The sequence below is a fragment of the Lemur catta genome, chromosome 2 (assembly GCF_020740605.2).
Source record: "Lemur catta isolate mLemCat1 chromosome 2, mLemCat1.pri, whole genome shotgun sequence".
Classification (NCBI taxonomy): Eukaryota; Metazoa; Chordata; class Mammalia; order Primates; family Lemuridae; genus Lemur; species Lemur catta.
The window spans coordinates 123,579,382-123,600,394 of NC_059129.1; the positions used below are offsets into that span (position 1 = coordinate 123,579,382).

General features: G+C 35.5%; 1 protein-coding gene across 1 annotated transcript in view; it reads left to right on the forward strand.

Moving 5' to 3' along the window:
- PEX7 (peroxisomal biogenesis factor 7) overlaps positions 1-21,013 on the forward strand; it is a 66,541-nt gene that overhangs the window by 9,459 nt on the left and 36,069 nt on the right. Inside the window, exons 4-7 of the mRNA XM_045544442.1 lie at positions 5,430-5,507; positions 5,880-5,988; positions 17,175-17,281; positions 19,755-19,868. Of these exons, the coding sequence (XP_045400398.1) occupies positions 5,430-5,507; positions 5,880-5,988; positions 17,175-17,281; positions 19,755-19,868 (408 nt within the window). The remainder of the gene's footprint in view (positions 1-5,429; positions 5,508-5,879; positions 5,989-17,174; positions 17,282-19,754; positions 19,869-21,013) is intronic.

Sequence of the window (21,013 nt, forward strand, 5' to 3'; positions counted from 1 at the left end):
GCTAATAAATGCAGAAGGAGTAACAGAATTAGAAAATCACCATTCAGTAACCCTAATGAAATAATGACTCTTGGCAAGGATCATCTGCGGATGCTAAAATCATTAATTTAAAATTGAAACTTTTTCCTAACAATCTTAGGACTGCTAAAAGTGGGTCAACCAAAAATTATACGCCTCCTAATACAATAGGAAGCTAAAAAAAATTGAATAGAATCTCATTAAGTCTCCAGATCTAACTTCCAATTTAAAGGAAATAGGAAGAGTAGAGAAAAAAGTTAAATACCACCATGCAAAGAAAACAATTAGCCTAATCCAGAATGTAGGACATTCTGCAGGACCAATAGCTTAGTTTCTTTAGAAAGTGAATATTATGGGAAGGGGGGCAGGAAAAACAAGGTTGGGGGGAAGAAGATTGTCCTGGATTAGAAGAGACTTAAGAGCCATAACAGCTAAATGTAATATGTGGATCTTGTTTGAATGCCAGTTCAGATAAACCAACTGTAAAAAGACATTTTTGTGACAATCAGGGAAATACGAATATGGACTGAATATTAGATGTTATTAAGTAGCCGTTGTTTATCTTGTTAGGGGTAAAAATGGCCTTGTGCTTCTGTGAGAAGACTAACCTTTTTTATCTGCTGAAGTATTTATGAGTGCAGTGGTCTGATGTTAAAATACTCCAGCAGTCAGTCATTCAGTCAATAATGGGACAGATGAAACAAGATAGGCAAAATACTGATAATTATGGAAGGTGTGTAATGGGTGCCTGGGGGTTTATTATACTATTCTCTCTACTTTGATACGTATTTCAAAATTTCCATAATGCAAAAATTTTGAGAATTTTAAGATTCACCTTAAAAGAAATATGTAGCCCTTTCTAATCGCTCGGTAATTAAAAGTCACTGTCCCTTTCCTTTATATTGATGCAGATAAATAGAATTCTGGACATAGTTTTTATTTGACAATTTTTAATTAAATAGACCAATGTAAAAAGGGCGATACTTTATAGTAGATTAAAAATGAGCTCTTTGGGAATTGGTTTTGGTAATAAAATCTGTCCTCTCACACTATGGTTTTGATGAGGTTCAGACTTCATAAAGCAGCACAAAACATTGTTCAGTGGGTATTTTTTTTCTTTTTCCATTTCCCCAATTAATTTTCTTCACCACTGCCAGGAGTAATTTCATAAGATAAGTCTTTAGAGGACCCTGCTTTTAAAGCATAAAGTCAGGTACTGCATATCTCTCCTCCTTTTTTTTATTTAACTTGACCATTTGTTATGTCTACTGTTTGAGTGGGAGTGGAGGAGGAAATTGGGAATAGGGAAGGGATGGAAGGGTACACTAATATAAGATGTGCTTTTCATTCAGATTTGTTTCTCGGTCCTTTCATGCATTCCAAAAACTTTTATTAACGCCACTGTGTGCAAGGTACTAAACTAGACCTAGCTGGAAAAATGAACACATCAGGCATGTCCTTGCCCTTCTGCTGTCCTTGCACTCTCTCGGGAGAGAGATTTAGGCTGCTGGTTATCTATCTAATTTATAATGTGATAAGTGTTGTGAATGTACACAGTGCTCTGAGAGGGGAGGGTCTTGTTTGGGGAAGGGGCAGGGAGACCATCTTTCAGTCTACAGGGAGAGTCAGAATGAACTATTGAGGTGGAGAGGCCAGAGTAGTAGTGTCAGAGCCAGAGGGAAGAACATACTTGAGGGGAAGGATAGAGCCTGTGGGCCTGGAGCAGTCAGCGTTTGGCTGTTGTGCTAAGATCAGTGGAAAGACATTGCAGATTTTTAAAAAATATATGAAATATTTCATATATATAAAATAGATATAAAATGATGTATTGAACACTTAAATATTTACCATCTAGCTTAAGAAATGAAACATTACCTGGTACCATTGGAGTCCTCTGGTTACTCCTTTTCAATCCTAGCCTTCTTTTCCCTCCTTTTTTTCCTTCCTGCCTTCTTGCCAAGAGTAACCGCTATCCTGAATTTTCTATTCATATATTTTTTTGATTTTATTTCTATTTTTGTTACATATGTATGCATAGTTTTGCATAGTTTTGACCTTTGGGTAAGAGGAATCAACATAGGTGCATCTCACATAGCATTGAGTGAAGATGGTTAAGTTGCAGGAGCCACATGGTATGAAACCATGAAAAGGCTTTGTGCAGCAGAGTGACATTTAATGTGTATTTTATACAGATTATTTTTTATGCAGTGTGGATAATGGATTGGAGGTGAATAAGAATGGAGGGGGAGAGCAGTTAGAAGGATGTTATAATCTAAGTGGCAGCTTATGGTTGGTGGTTGTAATGTCTTAAGGGAAATTATATACAGACTCCTAGCCATGGCCCTTTAGGGTCTTATCCCTCCTAACTCTTTGACCTTGCTGTTCCTCTGATATGGCCAGCTTGTTTACTGTTTCAGGGTCTTTCCCTGTTCTCTCTGACATGCACCTTTCCTCTCAGACCTGCAGAGTTCACTCTTACTGCCCTCAAGTCTCTGCTCAGAATGGTCTTCCCTGGCCATTCTATTTGGAAGTGACCTTCCCCTTGTCATTGTTTTCTAGTCTCCTTTCTCTGCTTTACTTTTCTTTGTATTTTTTTATAATCACAACCTGGAATTACACGTTTATTTATCGCTTGTCTTCCCCTGCTAAAATATAAGATCCCATGGGGGCTTGTCTTGTCGAACATTGTAACCTCCCACCTCCCAATGCCTTTTATATAGTAAGTGCTTAATATTTGTTGAATAGCTAGGTGAATTGACTTGAGGTTGGCATAATGAAATCTAGTCTTCTCTTTTCAGCTGTCTCTAAAAGATCTCTCTGGTTGTGTCCTTTTTTTCAGAGCTTGAGGTTGATGCCCAGACCCTGTTCATACTAGACATTTGCTCTTGGCTGTCTTACTGTCACCTCAAACTTAGTATATGTAAAATTATACGTTATCTTCCTTCATCCAGTCTTCCACTTTTGTTAATGCTACCATCACTGACAATTCTCAGGCACAAAACTTTGTGTTATCTTGCAGTGGTCACTAGCCCTGATCCCGAGGGTTCTTGCTGTATGGCCCTGTTTATGTCTTTGGGGGAGTTCTTGGTCACTGTTTCACCTCTGCTTTCTGCCTGCTGACATTTTAGCCAGCCCTCAAGGTCCCGCTTGGATCCTTCTTTTCTGGACATCAGAGCAGACCAGATTTGGTCCTAGCCCACAAGTTATAATTTGCCAACCCCTGCTCTAGGTTGTCCTGAAGAGTCAAATATAACAATAGCAAACCTTTATTGAATGCTCTGTGTGCCAGATATGGTCATAACCACTTACATATTTTATCTCAATTTCTATGAAGGAAATACTATGCCAAGGCCCAGAGAGGTTTCTGATCTGGCTATAAATTAATAATTAGCTTAGCATTGATTATTTTGGCTCCTTAGATACCATCTTGCTTTATAGAAAAATAGATCTTAAAAATCCTTATTTTATGTGTGTGTGTAGCCTGCTATTTGATTTGTAAATAAAGTTTTATTGGAACACATTCATGCCCGTTCATTAAGTATTGACTATGACTACTTTTGTGTGCTACAAGGGCTGAGTTTAGTAGCTGTGATAGTGAATACATGACCTATATAGCCCTTTATAGAAGAACCTTTATTGAAGAAATTTATCATTTACTATGGTCCTTTGTAGGAAGAATTTAGAGGATAAAGTCAGAACTCTTTAGCTTTCAAGATCTTTAGTGATTACTTCCAAACCTATCTTTTTCCATCCATAACTAACAGATGGCTGCAGCAGCTCTTTGGTGTTTGCTGCCCCTTCCCCTGTACTTCTTTGCTGCTCTCTGTTGCTGCATTGTGGTTCCTTTAGGGTTCCAGCTGCTCTGCTCTCTTTGTATGAATATGAACAGCCCCAGGGCCAGGACTGGCTGTGTGTGTGTGTGTGTGTGTGTGTGTGTGTGTGTGTGTGAGGCGCTCACCTTGGGTACACAACTTAAGGGGTCCCCCCAAAACTTGGTAATCAAGATAAATGCTCTGTTAATGCATTATTTTTCAAAATAAAAATTAATGCAAAAAATCCATGGTGAACAAAATATCAATATTTATTTTGCTTTCTTCTTTCCTTTTTTGGAAGCTTAATATAATGTTATTAAAAATAAATAGCCCTGATTGACAAATAAAAAATTATATATAGTGTACAACAGTGTTTTTTTAAGCCTATAGTACTGTAGTATTTTGATACAAGTTTACCTTGAGTAATGATGCCCACAATCAAACAAATTAACATATCCACCATCATTTTTTGTGTGAGAGATGAGAACATTTAATATCTACTCTCTTAGCAGATTTCAAGTATATGCTACCTTATTATTAATTATAGTTACCATGCTGTATATTGGATTGCTAGAACTTACTCATATTATAACTGAAAGTTTGTACCCTTTGACCAAAATCTCCCCCAGCCCCTGGCAACCATAATTCTACTCTGTTTCTCTAAGTTTAACTTTTTTAGATTCCACATATAAGTGACAAAGTATCAAAATTTTAAATAAAGACAAGACCAGTATTACTGATTTTTTTTCCCCTCAGGCTCCAGTGTAGCTCAGCATAGTCCTGAGCAGCAGAGAACAAGTAAACTGTGCTTAAGCTACAGCAAACCCCAGACACTCAGGCTTCTACACAGAGCAGGAGTTGGAGTAGTGAGATGGAGGATACCTGCTGCCTGATCACGTTTGATGGCATACACTAAGGTCCATGTCAGGACTACTCTCACAAGGGATAATTGCGCACATATTTTGTTGCACTTAGCTTACAGTAGTGATCTGTGTATAATCTGTTGTATAAAATGACAGAATGAAAAATATTTCCGTAAAGTTTTCAAATGGTTCATTTGAAATGGTTCACTGAGAGCAGTGAAGCATAAATTAGATTAGCGGCATTGGATAACTAAAGCTGTTTACCAAGAGATCTGAAAGGATCACCTGGTTCCTGTAAGCTTTTTCTAAGAAAGGCCAGATAGGAATATTAATTGAATTTTAATGCTTTCTGATAAACATTGGCCCGGCAAGTTTTCTTTTTAGATGACTAACTTTCTAATCTGCTTTGACATTTCTTCATGGTGCTGCAAACAGTGATTTGTTGGTAGGTTTAGAAATATGTATAATTTGTTTTAGTGAAGAAGGTTTGGAAATATTCTGTAAAATTCTATTAAAGCAGAATGGAGTATCTTATCCATAAAGAATAAGTCTGGAGGAATGGACAAGATCACCTCTCCATTTCTTAGATAACCTTGTTGAGATGAGTAGAACTTGATTTGATGTATTTCACACAGTAAATTAGTTTTTCTAACTGGCTATCACTGTTATAAAGAGATAAAATGTAATATTGAGGTTGATACTCATTTGCTTTCTAAACACTTTAAAATATTTTTAGGTGTATAGTGTTGATTGGAGCCAAACCAGAGGTGAACAGCTTGTGGTGTCTGGTTCATGGGATCAAACTGTCAAATTGGTATGTCAGCATTACTGTATTTAAAAACAAGATAAATACTCCCTTCTCTAGAGCTTCCACTGAATCTTTTTTTTCTTTTCTGAAACATACTTCTGTAGCTTTACAAGTGAACAGTTAATTTTCTTTTTGAAAAATATATTAGAACACTTGTTAGGATTTAAAAATTTCTGATCTGGCTATAAAATAATAATTAGCTTAACATTGATTATTTTGGTTCATTAGGTACCATCTTGCTTTATAGAAAAGTAGATCTTAAAAATCCTTATATATGTATATATAAATATATAGTTTATTGGTATATATAGAGTATATATAAAAACATATATTTGAATTTACTTCTGTTAAGTAATTGATCTACTCATTTATTTGTAGTGGGATCCAACTGTTGGAAAATCTCTGTGCACCTTTAGAGGCCATGAAAATGTCATTTATAGCACAATCTGGTCTCCCCACCTCCCTGGTTGTTTTGCTTCAGCCTCAGGTAAATAATTCTATAATGTTTACCAAAAGCCTTACTTGTAGTGAATGGTGGCCTTGTTTTCCCCATTAGGTGGCACTGTGTACCCTACATTCCAAGAGAAAATGGGAGTATGTTACTATTCTTTTGTGCTCTTAAGACAGTTTCATTCTTTACCAACCTCTTGGCCAGAATTAGCTGGGGCCAGATTACTTTTCAATGATTTGAACTCCAAAAAAATAACTCCTGGGTTCCTGGCAAGGACAAATTCATGGATAGTAATGTTATAACTAAAGTACAAATTATGTTTGAAAGAGAAGATCTTGAGTTTTATTTTAGAATACTGTTGAACCTATGAGACATACTTGTGGGCTTGCCAATGGGCACATTGAGTTTGGAGCTGAGAAGTCTGGCCTTGTGAATAAAAATCATGTCATTGGCCCATAATTGGAAGCCACTGCAGTAAATCAGGGCACCCAAGAAAGATGAACTAGAAGAAACCTTGGAATAGAGCATTGGTTTGCAGACTAGTGCCCTCATATCAAAATGACCCACTGGCAGTTTTTGTAAATAAAGTTTTATTGGAACACAACCACATGCATTCATTTAGATATTATCTATGGCTGCTTTCCTACCACAGTGGTAGAGTTGAGTAGTTGTGACACAGACCATATGGCCCTTTACAGAAAATGTTTGCTGACTCCTCGTATAGAGCCTTGAGGGGAGATAAAGAAATAGATCTTTTGCACAGTTGTTTAGGAGAGGAGAGAAGACAATGGCTAGAGAAGGTAGTGTGCTTCTAGTATTGTCTCCTCGTTTAATTATCCTGCATCCAAAGATAGGAAATAGGTAGAATAATTGTTCTTTTCTTGCTAATAAACTATACCAATGCCCTGAGTTACTGAATTATGTTTAGTGGCTTCCATAGGAAATATAATGTCACAGAAATCCTTTCCATTAGCTTATTTTCTTATTATGTTTTAATTCTAAAAATTAAAAATGACCAAATCTCCCTGAATTCTGTAAGTATTATTAGGTTGAAAACACTCAGAAATGGAAACCTTCAGGTAAATTGTGTATAGGCAAATATATCCATTTAGATAATGCAGTTTTTTGACATCCTAATAGTGAATAATAGTAACATCTATGTATAGAGGCATTGTTAATTTAAGATAAGTAGTATTTTTCTCTGAGAAAAATGAATAGCATTTTCTGGGATGAAGAGCAGTATACCCTATCAACTTGTAAAATTATTACTTTTGGCTGGGCATGATGGCTCACCCCTGTAATCCCAGTACTTTGGGGGGGCAAGGTGGGAGAATTGCTTGAGGCTAGGAGTTCGGGGCCAACCTGGGCAACATAACGAGACCCTGTCTCTATGAAAAACAAAAATATTAGTTGGGTGTAGTGGTGCACTCCTTTAGTCCCAGCTCCTTGGGAGGCTGAGGCAGGAGGATCACTTGAGCCCAGGAGTTCAAGGCAGCAGTAAGCTATGATCACACCGCTGCATTCCAGCCTAGAGCTACGGAGTGAGCCCCTATCTCTAAAAATAAATAAATAAATTGAAAATTTAAAAAAATTATTACAATTATGTTTTAAATTTCTAAGTTGTCTAAGCTTTCTCTGTCCATAGTCTGAATTAAATCTTTTTCAATACGTCACGTCTTTTGAGATGAGACCAGTAATATATTTTTCCTTGTCTCATTTCCTTTTCCAGGCCTGAATTTCTTCTTTGATCTTTTATCTTTCTGTAACACAGAAATTAACCTTCTTTAATCTATATGTATAACTTGAGTTACTCATCTTTTATGTTTTAATTTAGTATAAATGCTAATAAGTTTCATGCTTACAGTAAATCAGATCCATAAGATGACCACAGTTCGTTCAGTTTAATGGTTATAATTTTACCATTTTGTAGTTTTACCTTTGGTGAAAGGCCCTAACACAGAGAGTATTAGTCCATGTTGAATTAAAGTTCCTGTAAGGATGTGAATTAGGTTGAATTAGCATTATTTTCTTAGGGGAGGGATTCCTTTTGGCCTTATATCCTACAGTTTCAAAGGAGTCGTTTCAAACTCTGGATTGAATTAGTGGCATAGAGTAGATCCACCTCACAAATGAACTGAAACATGCTTCTCTTCCAGTGAAACAGCGAAGATTTCAGTGGAGGGAGCTCTAATTGGCAACATTTACAGTAAACTAGAATTAATAATGAGTATCTAATTTTACATATTTGGAAAGGTATTAGTAAGTAAAAGTCTTTGAACAACTGATAGGTTTTTAAAAATCCTTTATGCTGCTATTGTATGCAATCTTATTAATCTATATTATTAAGGTTCTAAAATTGCCTTCATTTGTTTTTAATCGTTGTTCTTTTTGTGCCCATGACCAAATACAGATCTGTAGTGACAAAATCGTGAACTAATACAGCTGCATTTATTTAGACAGAATTGTATATAATTAACCCTTCATTTGGGCTGAGTCACACACATGTCTTACTTTTACACTGGCCTTTGTGTAGCATGGTATATATATTATTGACTCTGGATATGGCATGTAGAATATTCAGTGTACAAGTCTGAATAGCAGAAGAAAATTAATTATTTATGGTGAGTTAGCAGCATAATCACAATACTTTTTAAGCTATCTTTACAATGTAAATGGGTTGTACTGTATACAAAAACAGTCCTTTATCAACAGAATGACCATTTGCTTTCATAGAAGAGAAGACGTGTCTGTTTAATTACATTACTTTTGTGTATTATGTTAGAAATTAATATAAATAGTGGTCATATCAGCCAAGACTTCTTTGGTTGAAAGTGAAAAAAATTTCCAATCCAAACTGCCTTAAGGAAGAAGATAATTTATTTGCTCACATAGGTGAAAAGTCCAGAATTAGATCTGGTTTTATGGGCATGGCTGGATGTAGTGCTCTGTCTTCTTTTGTGTTGGTTTCAGTATCAGGTACCACCCGATGGCAAGATGGTAGCAGCTCCAACCCCTACAGCTTTTCTGGTTTCTGTCTAGTAGGAAAAAGAAAAAGATTCCTACTCAGACATCCAGGAAGTTTCATTTTCTGTCATTGGCTCTGATGGGTCCATTCGAATATTCCTGAACTAGTAACTGTGCCTGGGATAAGGGGATGTAATGTGTTGATTGGTTTAGGCCCTGAAGTTGGGAATGGAAAATGGGAGAGGGTGGTACCAAAACTACATACAGTAAACATGGAAAGAGTGAATCCAGATTAGGTGGAAGTAGGTGGATAGATTCTAAAGGGCCAATATTCACTAAGTTTGCTACAGATCTAAGGTTTAAGAGAAATCAGAGGGGATTTGATGAAAATCAGCTACCGGACCTATAAGCTATAAAATATGTTCCTTAAAACAAAACAACCTTTAAAAACTTCTCCTGGGAAATGGATACAGTACAGCTGTTTTCTGCCAGCTTTTGTGATCTTAGGAACTCACTGGAAGGCTGACTTATCAAAAATTTGCCATTTTCCTGAAATATTCCTTTGTGATGATTTACAAATATTAGTCTACTTAGTAAATTTAAAAAGATTTAAAATTTCTCTTCCACTCTGAAAAAATATTGGAAGGTGTTGTGGTGTAGTAAAATGTTAGGGTAAGCACTAAAACTCTCATTGTGCCTTAGTCATTTCAGGGGAGACAAACAGGTTTACCTGCTGAGCTATGTACAATGCAGTAGTAGGCAAGTGAACTACTTAGCAGATTTTCCTTGCTTTACTTGTTTTCATGCATTTCCTATGGCACTTGTTTATTCTTTTACATAGCAGGATGCCTTACACAGCCAAACACTATATAAGATACTAGAGTAACCATCTTATTAGAATTTTTAAGGTTCATTTTGGTTGTTGAAAGTGACCTTGCCAGTGAGTAAGATATTGATTGGATATCCACCATTTGCTAGGCACTGGAGATTCAGTGAGGAAGTGGACAGACAGGGTTCCTGCCCTCCTAGAGCATTTAGTCAAGTGGGAATGAGATGCTAAGATGAAAACTAGAAGCAGATAATGATAAAGACTGAAATTCTTTGAAGGAGAGGTGATACAGCACAGTAGTTAGGAACGTGGATTCTAGAGTGCTTGGAGTTTTGAATAGCAGACATGCCTGGGAGTTCTCCTTTCCCTGCTGTTATGAGACTTTGGTTGTGCTATTTGTCCACTGTCTCCTCATTTCTAAAATAAGGGTGATAGTAGTACCCACATCATGGAGTTTTGAGAAGGATTGAGTACACAAAAGGGCTTAGTTAGAACAGTGCCCGGCGAGAGTAAGAGCTCTATAAATGTTACCTCTTATTATTAACACGTGTGCCCAGAATTTTGTGAAAACATGTAAATGGATTCCTGAGCTTGTCAGGGTTGGCTGGTCAGGGATGCTTCCCTGAGGTAACAGTGTCTAAGCTACTACCTTATGAACAAGTAAGAGTTGGGGAATGAGAAGTGGGAGACAAAGGTAGGGATGTGGGGAGAGCAGAGCATATTTTAGGACCATCAGAATGGCCTTTGCAGTGCATATGTGCTGTAAGATTGAACAGTCAGTATTTATCTGAGAACTAAGACTGAGAGCAGAACTCTAAAGTAACTTGCTCTAGGTAGAATCTGGTATGCATGGGTGTGTTATAACATACTAGTCCAGTGATTCTGGCTAATCATCAGACTTATTGGGGGAGCTTTAAAAAACAGCAACGGAATTCTGGGCTCCATCTTAGTCCTACTGAATCAGAATAGCTCTGGGAGATATATTTTTTAATCTCAGCTGAATCTAGTGATCAGCCCACTTTGGGAAGCACCGTACTAGTCGATGGAATAGCTCTATTTGAAATGCCAAATTAATAGCTTATTTCTGTTGAGGTAATGGGAATTGCATGTTTGTTTTCAAAGGTACATACTCAACTCTTTTTTTAAAAAAACCTATAGAATGTTTTAGTGCTGAATTCACAGAGGAAGTGGTTCTTTCAGTTTGAGAACTCCTTAATTTTTTCTCTCAGTTTTGTTGGTGAGTTACGTTATGGTGTTTAACAATTAATTCTCTTGCTTTATCTTCTTGCTTACAGATGAGCACTAGCTATAAAACATACTATTATCTTTCCATAAAAATATCTCAACTGCAAAGTTTGTGGTATGAAACCCAAAGGTATAAAATACTTGTTTTTCCTGGTAGAGGCTTATGTGATAGGCAATCAAGATGTATTTTTATGTCTAATCCTGTCACATACATATAGTTAATTGTATCATTCAGCTGCTTACAACAATTTATATTTTAAGATAATACATGAGAATATAGCATTTAGGCTACTCCAAGAATTTAGTCACCTTCAAGGTTGTATAGTATTTATAAATCTAGAATCAAATTTGTTGTCATTAGCTAAAGTAAGACAGGCCAAAAAAGGGGGAGCTTTTAAAGACCTAGATTTACCTTCCATAGCAGAATTCTCTAAGGACATTGCATTTTGTCTAGCTCATGATAGTTGTGTTAGTACAGAATTCATATTTCTAAATTACATGAGATAGAAAGGAAGAATATTTGAGCTCTGTACATGAAGAGGATTAATATGAAGTAAACTTTCTTTTGAATCATGAAAACTAAATTATTGCTACTACAGACTCCATATAATTGCATAAGTCATAGCCATGCCTAAATGTGTGGGGTTCAGTAGTTAAAACAAACCTTATTCTACTGTAAGAAAAGTCAGATGACATCTGATAGATATCTGGCATTTCAATTAAATTATTCGGGCCTGAAAGTACCCTTTTGCTATTCAGCTCACTTCATAGTTTTAGACTCTATGTTTACACTCATTCTCTTTGCCCGACTTCCTCTTACCTGCTGCAGTTTGAAATTAGACATAGTTGTAAAAAAAAAAAAAGAAAGAAAGAAATTAGTCATAGTAACAGCCAGCACTTTCTATTCCATATTGTCTATTTAAACTCACTGGTTTTGCTGCCAGTGGCAGGTCTGCAACTGATAAGAGAAGCTGGTAATTCAGGTAGGTCTATGGCACCATCACAGGGACCTGACAAACGTCTGGCTGACAATAAAAGCCAGTTGTCTGGAAAATTCAATTAAAAAAACAACATAAATTCAGATGTCCTGGTGGCTAAAGAGTTGAGTGAGTCATTGTACCATTTGGCCAGAAAGTCCCTTTCCTACCTGGAAGGCAAAGTGACAAGGACAAAGTGTCAAATATGTACAGCAGGAGACTGTCAAGGAGGTGGGATTCTTAGCTCCTGTACTGCAATCTTCACATTTTTGTGTCCCTTAAGTTAACTGCAAGACAGGGCAGCCCAACCCATGGCTTTTTTTTTTTAAAGTTGCTTGAATGTCATAGTGCAGCGCTAAACTCTCATGCCAAACGAATATAGAATAACCATCACCCAACCTTTGTTGTTGTTGTGTTGTTTAATCTTTTATTGATGTATAATACACATAAGAACAATACATAGTCTTAAGTGTACAATTTGATGCATTTTACAATGAACACGTCTGTGTAACCAGCACCCAGATCAAGAAGTAAATTGTTACTAGAGGGCCCCCTCCCATCCCACCCCCACTCCCTCATCGCCTGCCCAGGGTGATCACTGTCTTAACTTCTAACACTGTAGATTAATGTTGCCTATTTTTATACCTTTGTGTCTGGTTTCTTTTGCTAAACATGTTTTGTGAGACTCAAACATATTATTGCTGAAATAGTAGTTACTTCTTAATCTCCTAGTCCAAATTAATTGTAGTGTTTTGGTACTTTAAATCAGTTCACATACTCATGTAATTATTAGGGTGAACACAAGCTCATTGAACTTTAGACAGTGTTTTACTTATGGCTATAGCAGAATTTATAGTTTCAGACCTAGTATTAAATATAAATTTTTGAAAGCTAGTATGCATCATTTAGCCATTTCATGTTTTAGTGGAAGCCTTGTGCCAAGTCAAATGTTGTTGTTTGGGTCTAGGCTTTTTTTTAGGGGACTGTAGCTTCAGGAGAATACCATTTACTCCCTCCATGATGGTAAGTGATCTCCTTTGCCTGCAAGTGATAGAACTGGAACTATCTTAGGTCTTTGTGAAAGTTATTGAAAAGCATACCCCAGAAAGAGAAGGCGTGCTTAAATGGCTCCAGGGTGCATTCTCTCTCATCTGGACTTTTCCCTGCCTGTTTACTCGACTCTGTAGGCTGGCTTTCAGAGACACGTGACCACCAGCATCTCCTGACTTTTATAACTTGTAAATTCTACCATGAGAGAGGACTGATTATTTTTGCAGTTATAGTTCAGAAAACTCCCAAGTACCCACCTTTTACCTGTCAGCTATAGTCAGAGCAGGGAATGAGGTACTGTGGCTGGCCGTGCTTGGGCCTGGCTCTGGTTGGTCAACTGTGTTGAGCTGTAGGTCTTTTTAGAATCACTTGGTGAGAAGGCGATGTGCTAGTCCTAGAAAAAGGGTGTTGTTGCTGGGCAGTGCAAACACTAGACCTCCACGTCACCCTGCTTTATACACTGGAGGCTGGGAAAGTCATGAAAGATTGTTTCATCAAAGCTGTTTGGAATTCTGGAAACAAATTCTACTGACCAGTGGCTAGACCACAGATGGTGATTATAATTAGGATCCTTAAAGATATTTGAAGCTCTAACCTGTACCAATTCTGAACAATTTCCATTTGGTACTTTCAAACTTATCATTCCCTTTCATCCTTACCCATCCTTAACTAGATCCAAAAAGGTTATTTTCATCCATCAGAGTGGTTTTCAACCTTTTTAAAAGTGGCAGGACAGTATTTTTAAATTAAAAAAGAAAAAAATCACACACACAAAGCGATAGTTCATATTTATGGATCCATGAAAATGTAATAACAGTATTACCAAAACACAGACTAAAGGGCTGCTTACCAAATTCACATTTGTGGTGGTCTCTGAGCAGGAAAGATGGGAAATGGGATTGGAAATACAATAGAGATTTCAACTTTATAGTGTTTTTTTACTTTTATTTCTAAAATAAGTATGGCAAAAATGACAAAATGTCATCTACATGTATATGTGTGTGTGTATGTGTGAGACAGAGAGAGAATAAATATTTTTTTCTCTAATTTATAGAAAAAGTAACAGAAATAAAAGAATAATTCCTCAAGAATCAGCCAACATTGGCTGTATGGCATTTGTCCTCCATCACCGTTAGGAGGCAGCAGCATAGTGTAGTTGTGCAGTGTACATACTGGGGACCCAGTATACTAGGGTTCTGGTTCCATCATTTACTATCCCGGGCAAGTTATTTATCTCCATTTGCTTGAGTTTCTTCATTTGCAAAGGACTACAAAAATTATTTTTTATATTATCAAAATTCCTACTTTGTAGTGTTGTTGTGTTATTTTTTTAAAAGTCAATACATATAAAATGCTAAGATCAGCATCTGGCACATTGGAAACACCCAATAAATATTAGTTATTGTTCAGGTTATTATTAGTAGTAGGAATAGGAGTAACTTCTAAACATGGGTGTTTTTTCTCATTTTATTTTTCTGAACATTTTGGGGGGGCTTACACCATATCTGGCCCATACTAAGCCCTACTACTTTTTCTCATTTCAACCTTAAAAGGCAGGTATTTTATTATAGGTAAGGAAACTGTGGATTAGTTACTTGATTAAATCTCTTATAGCTACCAAGTTATTGAGCTGGTTTAGAACCAAGCTCTGGAAATCCAGATTCCCTATTCTTAACCTTTACATTTTATTACTGCCAGCAAACTTAATTGTTATTTTTCTTAAGCAACTTTTAAAGAAGGCAGGAAAAAAAAGTTGTCTAAAATAGCTAAATGTAGCTCAAGTGACATGTGATGTAGAATTGGGAATATAGGAAAATTTATGTAGGTTAGTGTCTTAGTCCATTTTTATGTTGCTTTAGAGAAATACCTGAGGCTGGGTAATTTACAAAGAAAAGAGGTTTATTTAGTTCTAAGTTCTGCAGGTTGTACAAGAAGCATGGTGCTGGCACCTGCTTCTGGTGAGGGCTTCAGGCTACTTCCACTAATGGTGGAAGGGAAGGGGAGCCAGCGTGTGCAGATCACATGATGAGAGTAAGCAAGAGAGAGGGAGGGGAGTACTAGGCTGTTTTTAACAACCAGCTCTCATTACCATGAGGACAGTACCAAGCCATTCGTGAGGGATCTGCCCTCATGACCCAGACACCTTCCACCAGGGCTGACCTCCAACATTGGGGATCAGATTTCAACATGAGATTTGGAGGGTCAAATGTCCAAACTATAGCAGTTAGTAAAGGATAATTTAAAATTTAGCATTTTTGGATACCATTTGTGATAGTGTCTACTAGATGCTAGCCATGCCAGGAGCTTTATAGAAACCTTGTTGTATTAAATTCTTGGACAGCCCTGCCTGGTAGGCATTCTGTTCTTTTTTAGAAATGAGGTGTCAATTTCAGAGATAGTACATACACTGTAAAGGGTCATACAATGACAAAATGGGATTTAAGACCCTGCCTGTTATCACACCAGAGACCACATGCTTTTCATCACAGGGAACTAGCTTTCTCCCACCATCAGTTGTTTGTATTTTTTTTTTTTACTTTTTTATTTTTAATTATTATGGGTACATAATAGTTGTATATCTTTATAGGGTACATGTAATGTTTTGATACAGGCATACAATGTGAATTAATCAAATCAAGGTAATAGTGGTATCCATCACCTCAGGGATTTAACATTTTTTGTGTTAGGAACATTCCAATTCTACTATTTTAGTTATTTTAAAGTATACCCTAACTTATATTGTTCATTCTATCTATCTAACTATATTTTTGTATCCATTAACCATCTCCACTTTATACCCCTCTACCTGATACCCTTTACAGCCTTTGGTAACCATTATTCTACTCTCTGTCTCCTTGAGATCTATTGTTTTAATATTTAGCTCCCACATGTGAGAGAGAACTTGCAAGACTTGTCTTTCTGTGCTTGGCTTATTTCACTTAACGTTATATTCTCTAGTTCCATCGATGTTGCTGCAAATGGCAGGATTTCATTCTTTTTTATGGCTATATAGTGTTCCATTGTGTATATGTACCACAATTTCTTTATCTGTTCATCCGTTGATGGACACTTAGCTTGATGTGATCCCATTTATCCAATTTTGCTTTGGTTTCCTATGCTTTAGGGTGTTGCTCAAGAAGCCCATGCCCAGGCCAATGTCCTGAAACATTTCCCCAATGTTTTCTTTTAGTGATTTCATAGTTTCAGGTCTTAGATTTAAGTCTTTAATCCATTTTGATTTGATTTTTTTTTGTATGGTGAGAGATAAGGGTCTAATTTTATTCTTCTGCATATGGATATCCAGTTTTCCCAGCACCATTTATGGAAGAGACTGTCCTTTCCCCATTGTATGTTCTTGGCACCTTTGTCAAAGATAAGTTCACTGTAGATGTGTGGATTTATTTCTGGGTTCTCTCTTCTGTTCCATTGTTTTATGTGTCTGTTTTTATGTCAGTACCATGCTGTTTTGGTTACTATAGCTTGTATTTTACTTTTGAGGTAGATGTATATATTATAGATTTTATTCATTGTATCATTTGTTAAACTTCCTCATAGTTTAGAAAAATTAGAAGCAAACAGCATATAAGCCATTCAATCAGAGATGACTTTTTGCAGTTAAGCAATGCAGACCATTTTTTTAATAATGCAAAATACAATCCTTAAATTTTTTAGCTTGTTTTTTCCAAGGAGAACAATATACATCTAGCTGGCCCATTACCATGTAGTGTACATAAAAACTAAAAGTAAAAAATTCTCCATTTTGGCTTGGAGAGTAAAACTGCTAGCATATTATTTCTTTCTTATAGGATATCCTGGTACAGAGTGCTAGGTTTCTTTCCTAAACATGAGAATTTTCAGGTCCTTTTCCTACCCTAAATAAAAACATACTGGCTGTATATTTAGTCACTATTGTGCTTGTCTCAGTGTGAGATTGAAATTTTCCCCTTTAAGTAGATCTAAAAGCATTATTGTGGTGCAGCATTACTTCTGGTATTTCTTCACTTTAAGGAATTATTATGCATTATTATGGTATAAAAATATATAAAGATGGTAACATTAAAAAGCAGCATATTTTATTTGATTTATCATTGTGAGCACATTGTCACTAGCATATAAGTGGTGTGATGGAAAATGATCAAGTCTTCCTTTTTTACCAGGTGATCAGACTCTGAGAATTTGGGATGTGAAGGCAACAGGAGTCAGAATTGTGATTCCAGCACATCAGGCAGAGATTTTGAGTTGTGACTGGTGTAAATACAATGAGGTACAGTGTATTGCTCTACCCCGAGCTGTCGTCCTTCCTAATGTTAAAATGTTCTAGATTTTACTTATCTTTGTTTATGTGGACTTTGGTGGTGTTCCTGGACCATTAAGAAAATTCAATCCCTTTCATTTCTAATTAATAATTGTGACTGACCTGCATGAGTGTTAATTGGATTTAAGTGGTCATAAAACAGGCAAAATAAGAAACAGAAATTCTCGAAGTTCAACAGTGCAGCCTTACTTGTTTGTTTTGGGAAATTGCTTTGCAATTTATGTAATTTTTTTTTCTTTATTGCTCTTAACCCTGCCACTTTGTATCATCTTTTGCTTTCAGTTCTTTTTCACTTTGCTAGTCAGGCTGCTGAACTATTTGTAACTTCATGTTTAATTTGACAGTCCATCAGTTTTTAAAATTTTCTGCTTCATCCTCCTTTTTAAGTTTAACCAATTTTCATGCTTCTATAAGATAGCAGTGTGCATGTATAACTTTTTTTAAAGCTTCATCCAACCACATGAGCATATGAATTAGAGATAGAAATGGATTAAATATATGTTAATATACTATAGTCATGCTCCACATAATGATGTTTTGGTCAGTGACAACCAAATATACGAGTGGGTCTCATAAGATTATAATGGAGCTAAAAAAATCCTATTGCCCCTGAAGACTTTCCAGTGGGACAAGATGTGAAGGTGGAAGACAGTGATATTGGTAATTCTGACCCTGTGTAAGCTTAGGCTAATGTGTGCGTCTGTGTCTTAGTTTTTAACCAAAAAGTTGAAAACATAAAAAAAAAAAAAAAATTTTACAAATAGAAAAAAGCTTGTAAAGATAGAAAGAAAGAAGATATTTTTGTGCAGCTGTACAGTGTGTTTGTGTTTTAAGCTAAGTGTTATTACAAGAGTCAAAAAGTTAAAAAAATTAAAAAGTTAATAAAGCAAAACATTACAGTAATCTAAGGTTAATTGACTGTTGAAGAAAGAAAATATATTTTTATAAATTTAGTGTAGCCTAAGTGTACAGTGTTTATAAAGTCTGCAGTAGTATACAGTAATGGCCTAGGCCTTCTGATTCACTCACCACGCACTCACTGACTCACCCAGAGCAACTTCCAGGACTGTAAGCTCCATGCATGTATAAGTGTCCTATACAGGTGTACCATTTTTTATCTTTTATACTGTATTTTTATGGTACCTTTTCTGTTTCTATATTTTTAGATACACTAAAACTTATTACCATTATGTTAGAGTTGCCTAAAGTATTCGGTCCACTAACATGCTGTCAGGTTTGTAACCTAGGTGCAATATGCTATAGCCTAGGTGTAGACTAGGCTATACCATCTAGGTTTGTGTAAGTACACTCTATGATGTCTGCACAACAATGAAATCACCTAACACTGCATTCCTCAGAACATATCCCATTATTAAATGACGCATGACTATTTATGTGCCTGAAGTGGTCTGTTGCCTGTGACAAATAGGTCAAATGTATGCCTTGTTTTTTTCTCAGCTTTAAATTAATTAGTGAGAATAAAGAGAACGTTGTGTTGGCAGTTCTTTAAATAAAAAGAAATAAAAGAAAATATAGTACATATTTAATAATAATTCTTAATCTAAATAAAAATTTCAATGCTAATGATTACAGTTTCAGTCCCTCTCACTGTAAATGAATTATCCATATTGGAAAATTAAATTGTGGCCTATATGTTTTACATTTGGGAATTCTAAAAAGAGGTGCTGATATACACTTGAGAGTGATTTAAAAAATTATCTAATCATTGAAACTTTTCTTCAGAGGAGCTTATACTAAAGCCCAACATGTTCAGACAATGAGTTATTGCTGTGGTTGATATGGGGTGGAATGAGTGTGGACTCATCACTCAGGAACTGTGGCTTCACTTAGAGCTCTAGATAGCAGAATTTGTAAAGCCTGACTAGGTAGGAGACTCACCACTATTTGCACAAATTCTCAGATGTGATTAAATATTATATTAAGACTTGGTCCAAGAGAGTTGGGAACAATGATTGATTTAGATTTAGAAAAATATAAAAATTTAATTTATACCCTTTGCTTTTTCAAATATTCCTGAATTAACAGGCCTCTTGCCTTTTAATGCTTGGTAAAAGCTCAAAGCATGTTAAAAACCTTTTGAAGAGAAAGCTGGGCTCATTTGTCATATACAATTTTTAATTGCTTATTACCACTTATTTGGAACTATGCCTTTTTCTGTTGTGTGTAGTGTTCCATCATGTACATAAAGCATATTGAGTTCCTTTTTCTCAAATCATATTAATTTTTGCTATTTAATGACTGTTTTGATTCCTATCTATAATTGTTATACAACTTCTCAAGAATGACTCCTGGGTTGGTATTAAATGATTATCAGAAAGTAGATATTGTTTCTAGCAGGAAAGCCTGTGTACTGCTTAATTGCAAAGATGTCACAGTTTATTTTTCTCTGAATTGTTTCTAGAATTTGCTGGTGACAGGTGCAGTTGACTGTAGTTTGAGAGGCTGGGACTTGAGGAATGTACGACAACCAGTGTTTGAACTTCTTGGTCACACCTATGCTATTAGGAGGGTGAAAGTAAGTTTTTCTCTTTTCTTTTTACATGTAGCATAAACATTTAAATATAATCAGTGAAGTGTATATAAAAGAGTGTTTTGTTTGGTCTTTAGGGATTGGAGTTATTGATCCTTTTTTATATGTGTTTTTGTTATCTAATTAATGATAACATTGAAAGCTAAACTTAGGTAAAATATTTGAATAATTATTGAATGAATTGGGACAATGTAGACATTCAGTATGTAAAGTTAAGTAAAAATATTTTTGTCATTATTTCAACCCCAATCTACTATTTCTTTTAATGTTATTTTTTAACTACAATAATTTACTTTTAGTATTATATTCACCATAATTTCCATTTAGTGAGAGTCTCTTTACTTTGTTGACACCATTATAAAGAGGAAATTACTTCTTTCTTTTCCCTAATATAAAATAGATGAATGTTCACAAATGTTTGGGATATAGAAAATTTTCTTCTCTGTAAACAGCAGAAGATAAGGTAGCCTTTTTGTGTTGTTTCCAAGAAATTTGTCTGTGTTATAAGGTGACCTAAATTAGTTTTCCAGCTTTTGTTTAGGCAGGTTCTGCTAAATTACTGTGGAAAGCATCTTATTAAGTGCATCTCCCAGTTTCATTCTTTGGTTTTTACATTAAAAGAGTACCTTATTGATTTTTAAGAAGATAATTACATGTTATTTCTATTTTTAAAATTCTAAATTTTCAGTTAAATTAATATTTTAAATTTTACTGGCTGCAATGCAACATATAAGACACAATGCCCTATTTTATTTTTTATTAGTGATCTTATGTGAACAGGTTTTAGTAGTTGAAAAATATTCTGTATGTATATTTCAGAGTGGTTCTGAGGATGAAATACAGTATTGTAGTGAAAGTACTTTGCAAACTAAGAACTGTTCAAATGTAGTTATATATGTATGTATAGCTATTAAAGTGCCAGTAAGACAAACACTGAAGAAATATTGCAAAAGGCAGCCTATTAAACTATGTTTATTACTTATCTAGTAGGCATTACTTGTCTTAAATTTGCAGTTTTTATCCTTGGCATCATTTTTCATTAGCTTTAATATACAAATAACATAAAAATTATTTTAAAAGTATTTAACATTAAATGTTTATTTTGGTACCTGTGATTATAGAAATCATAA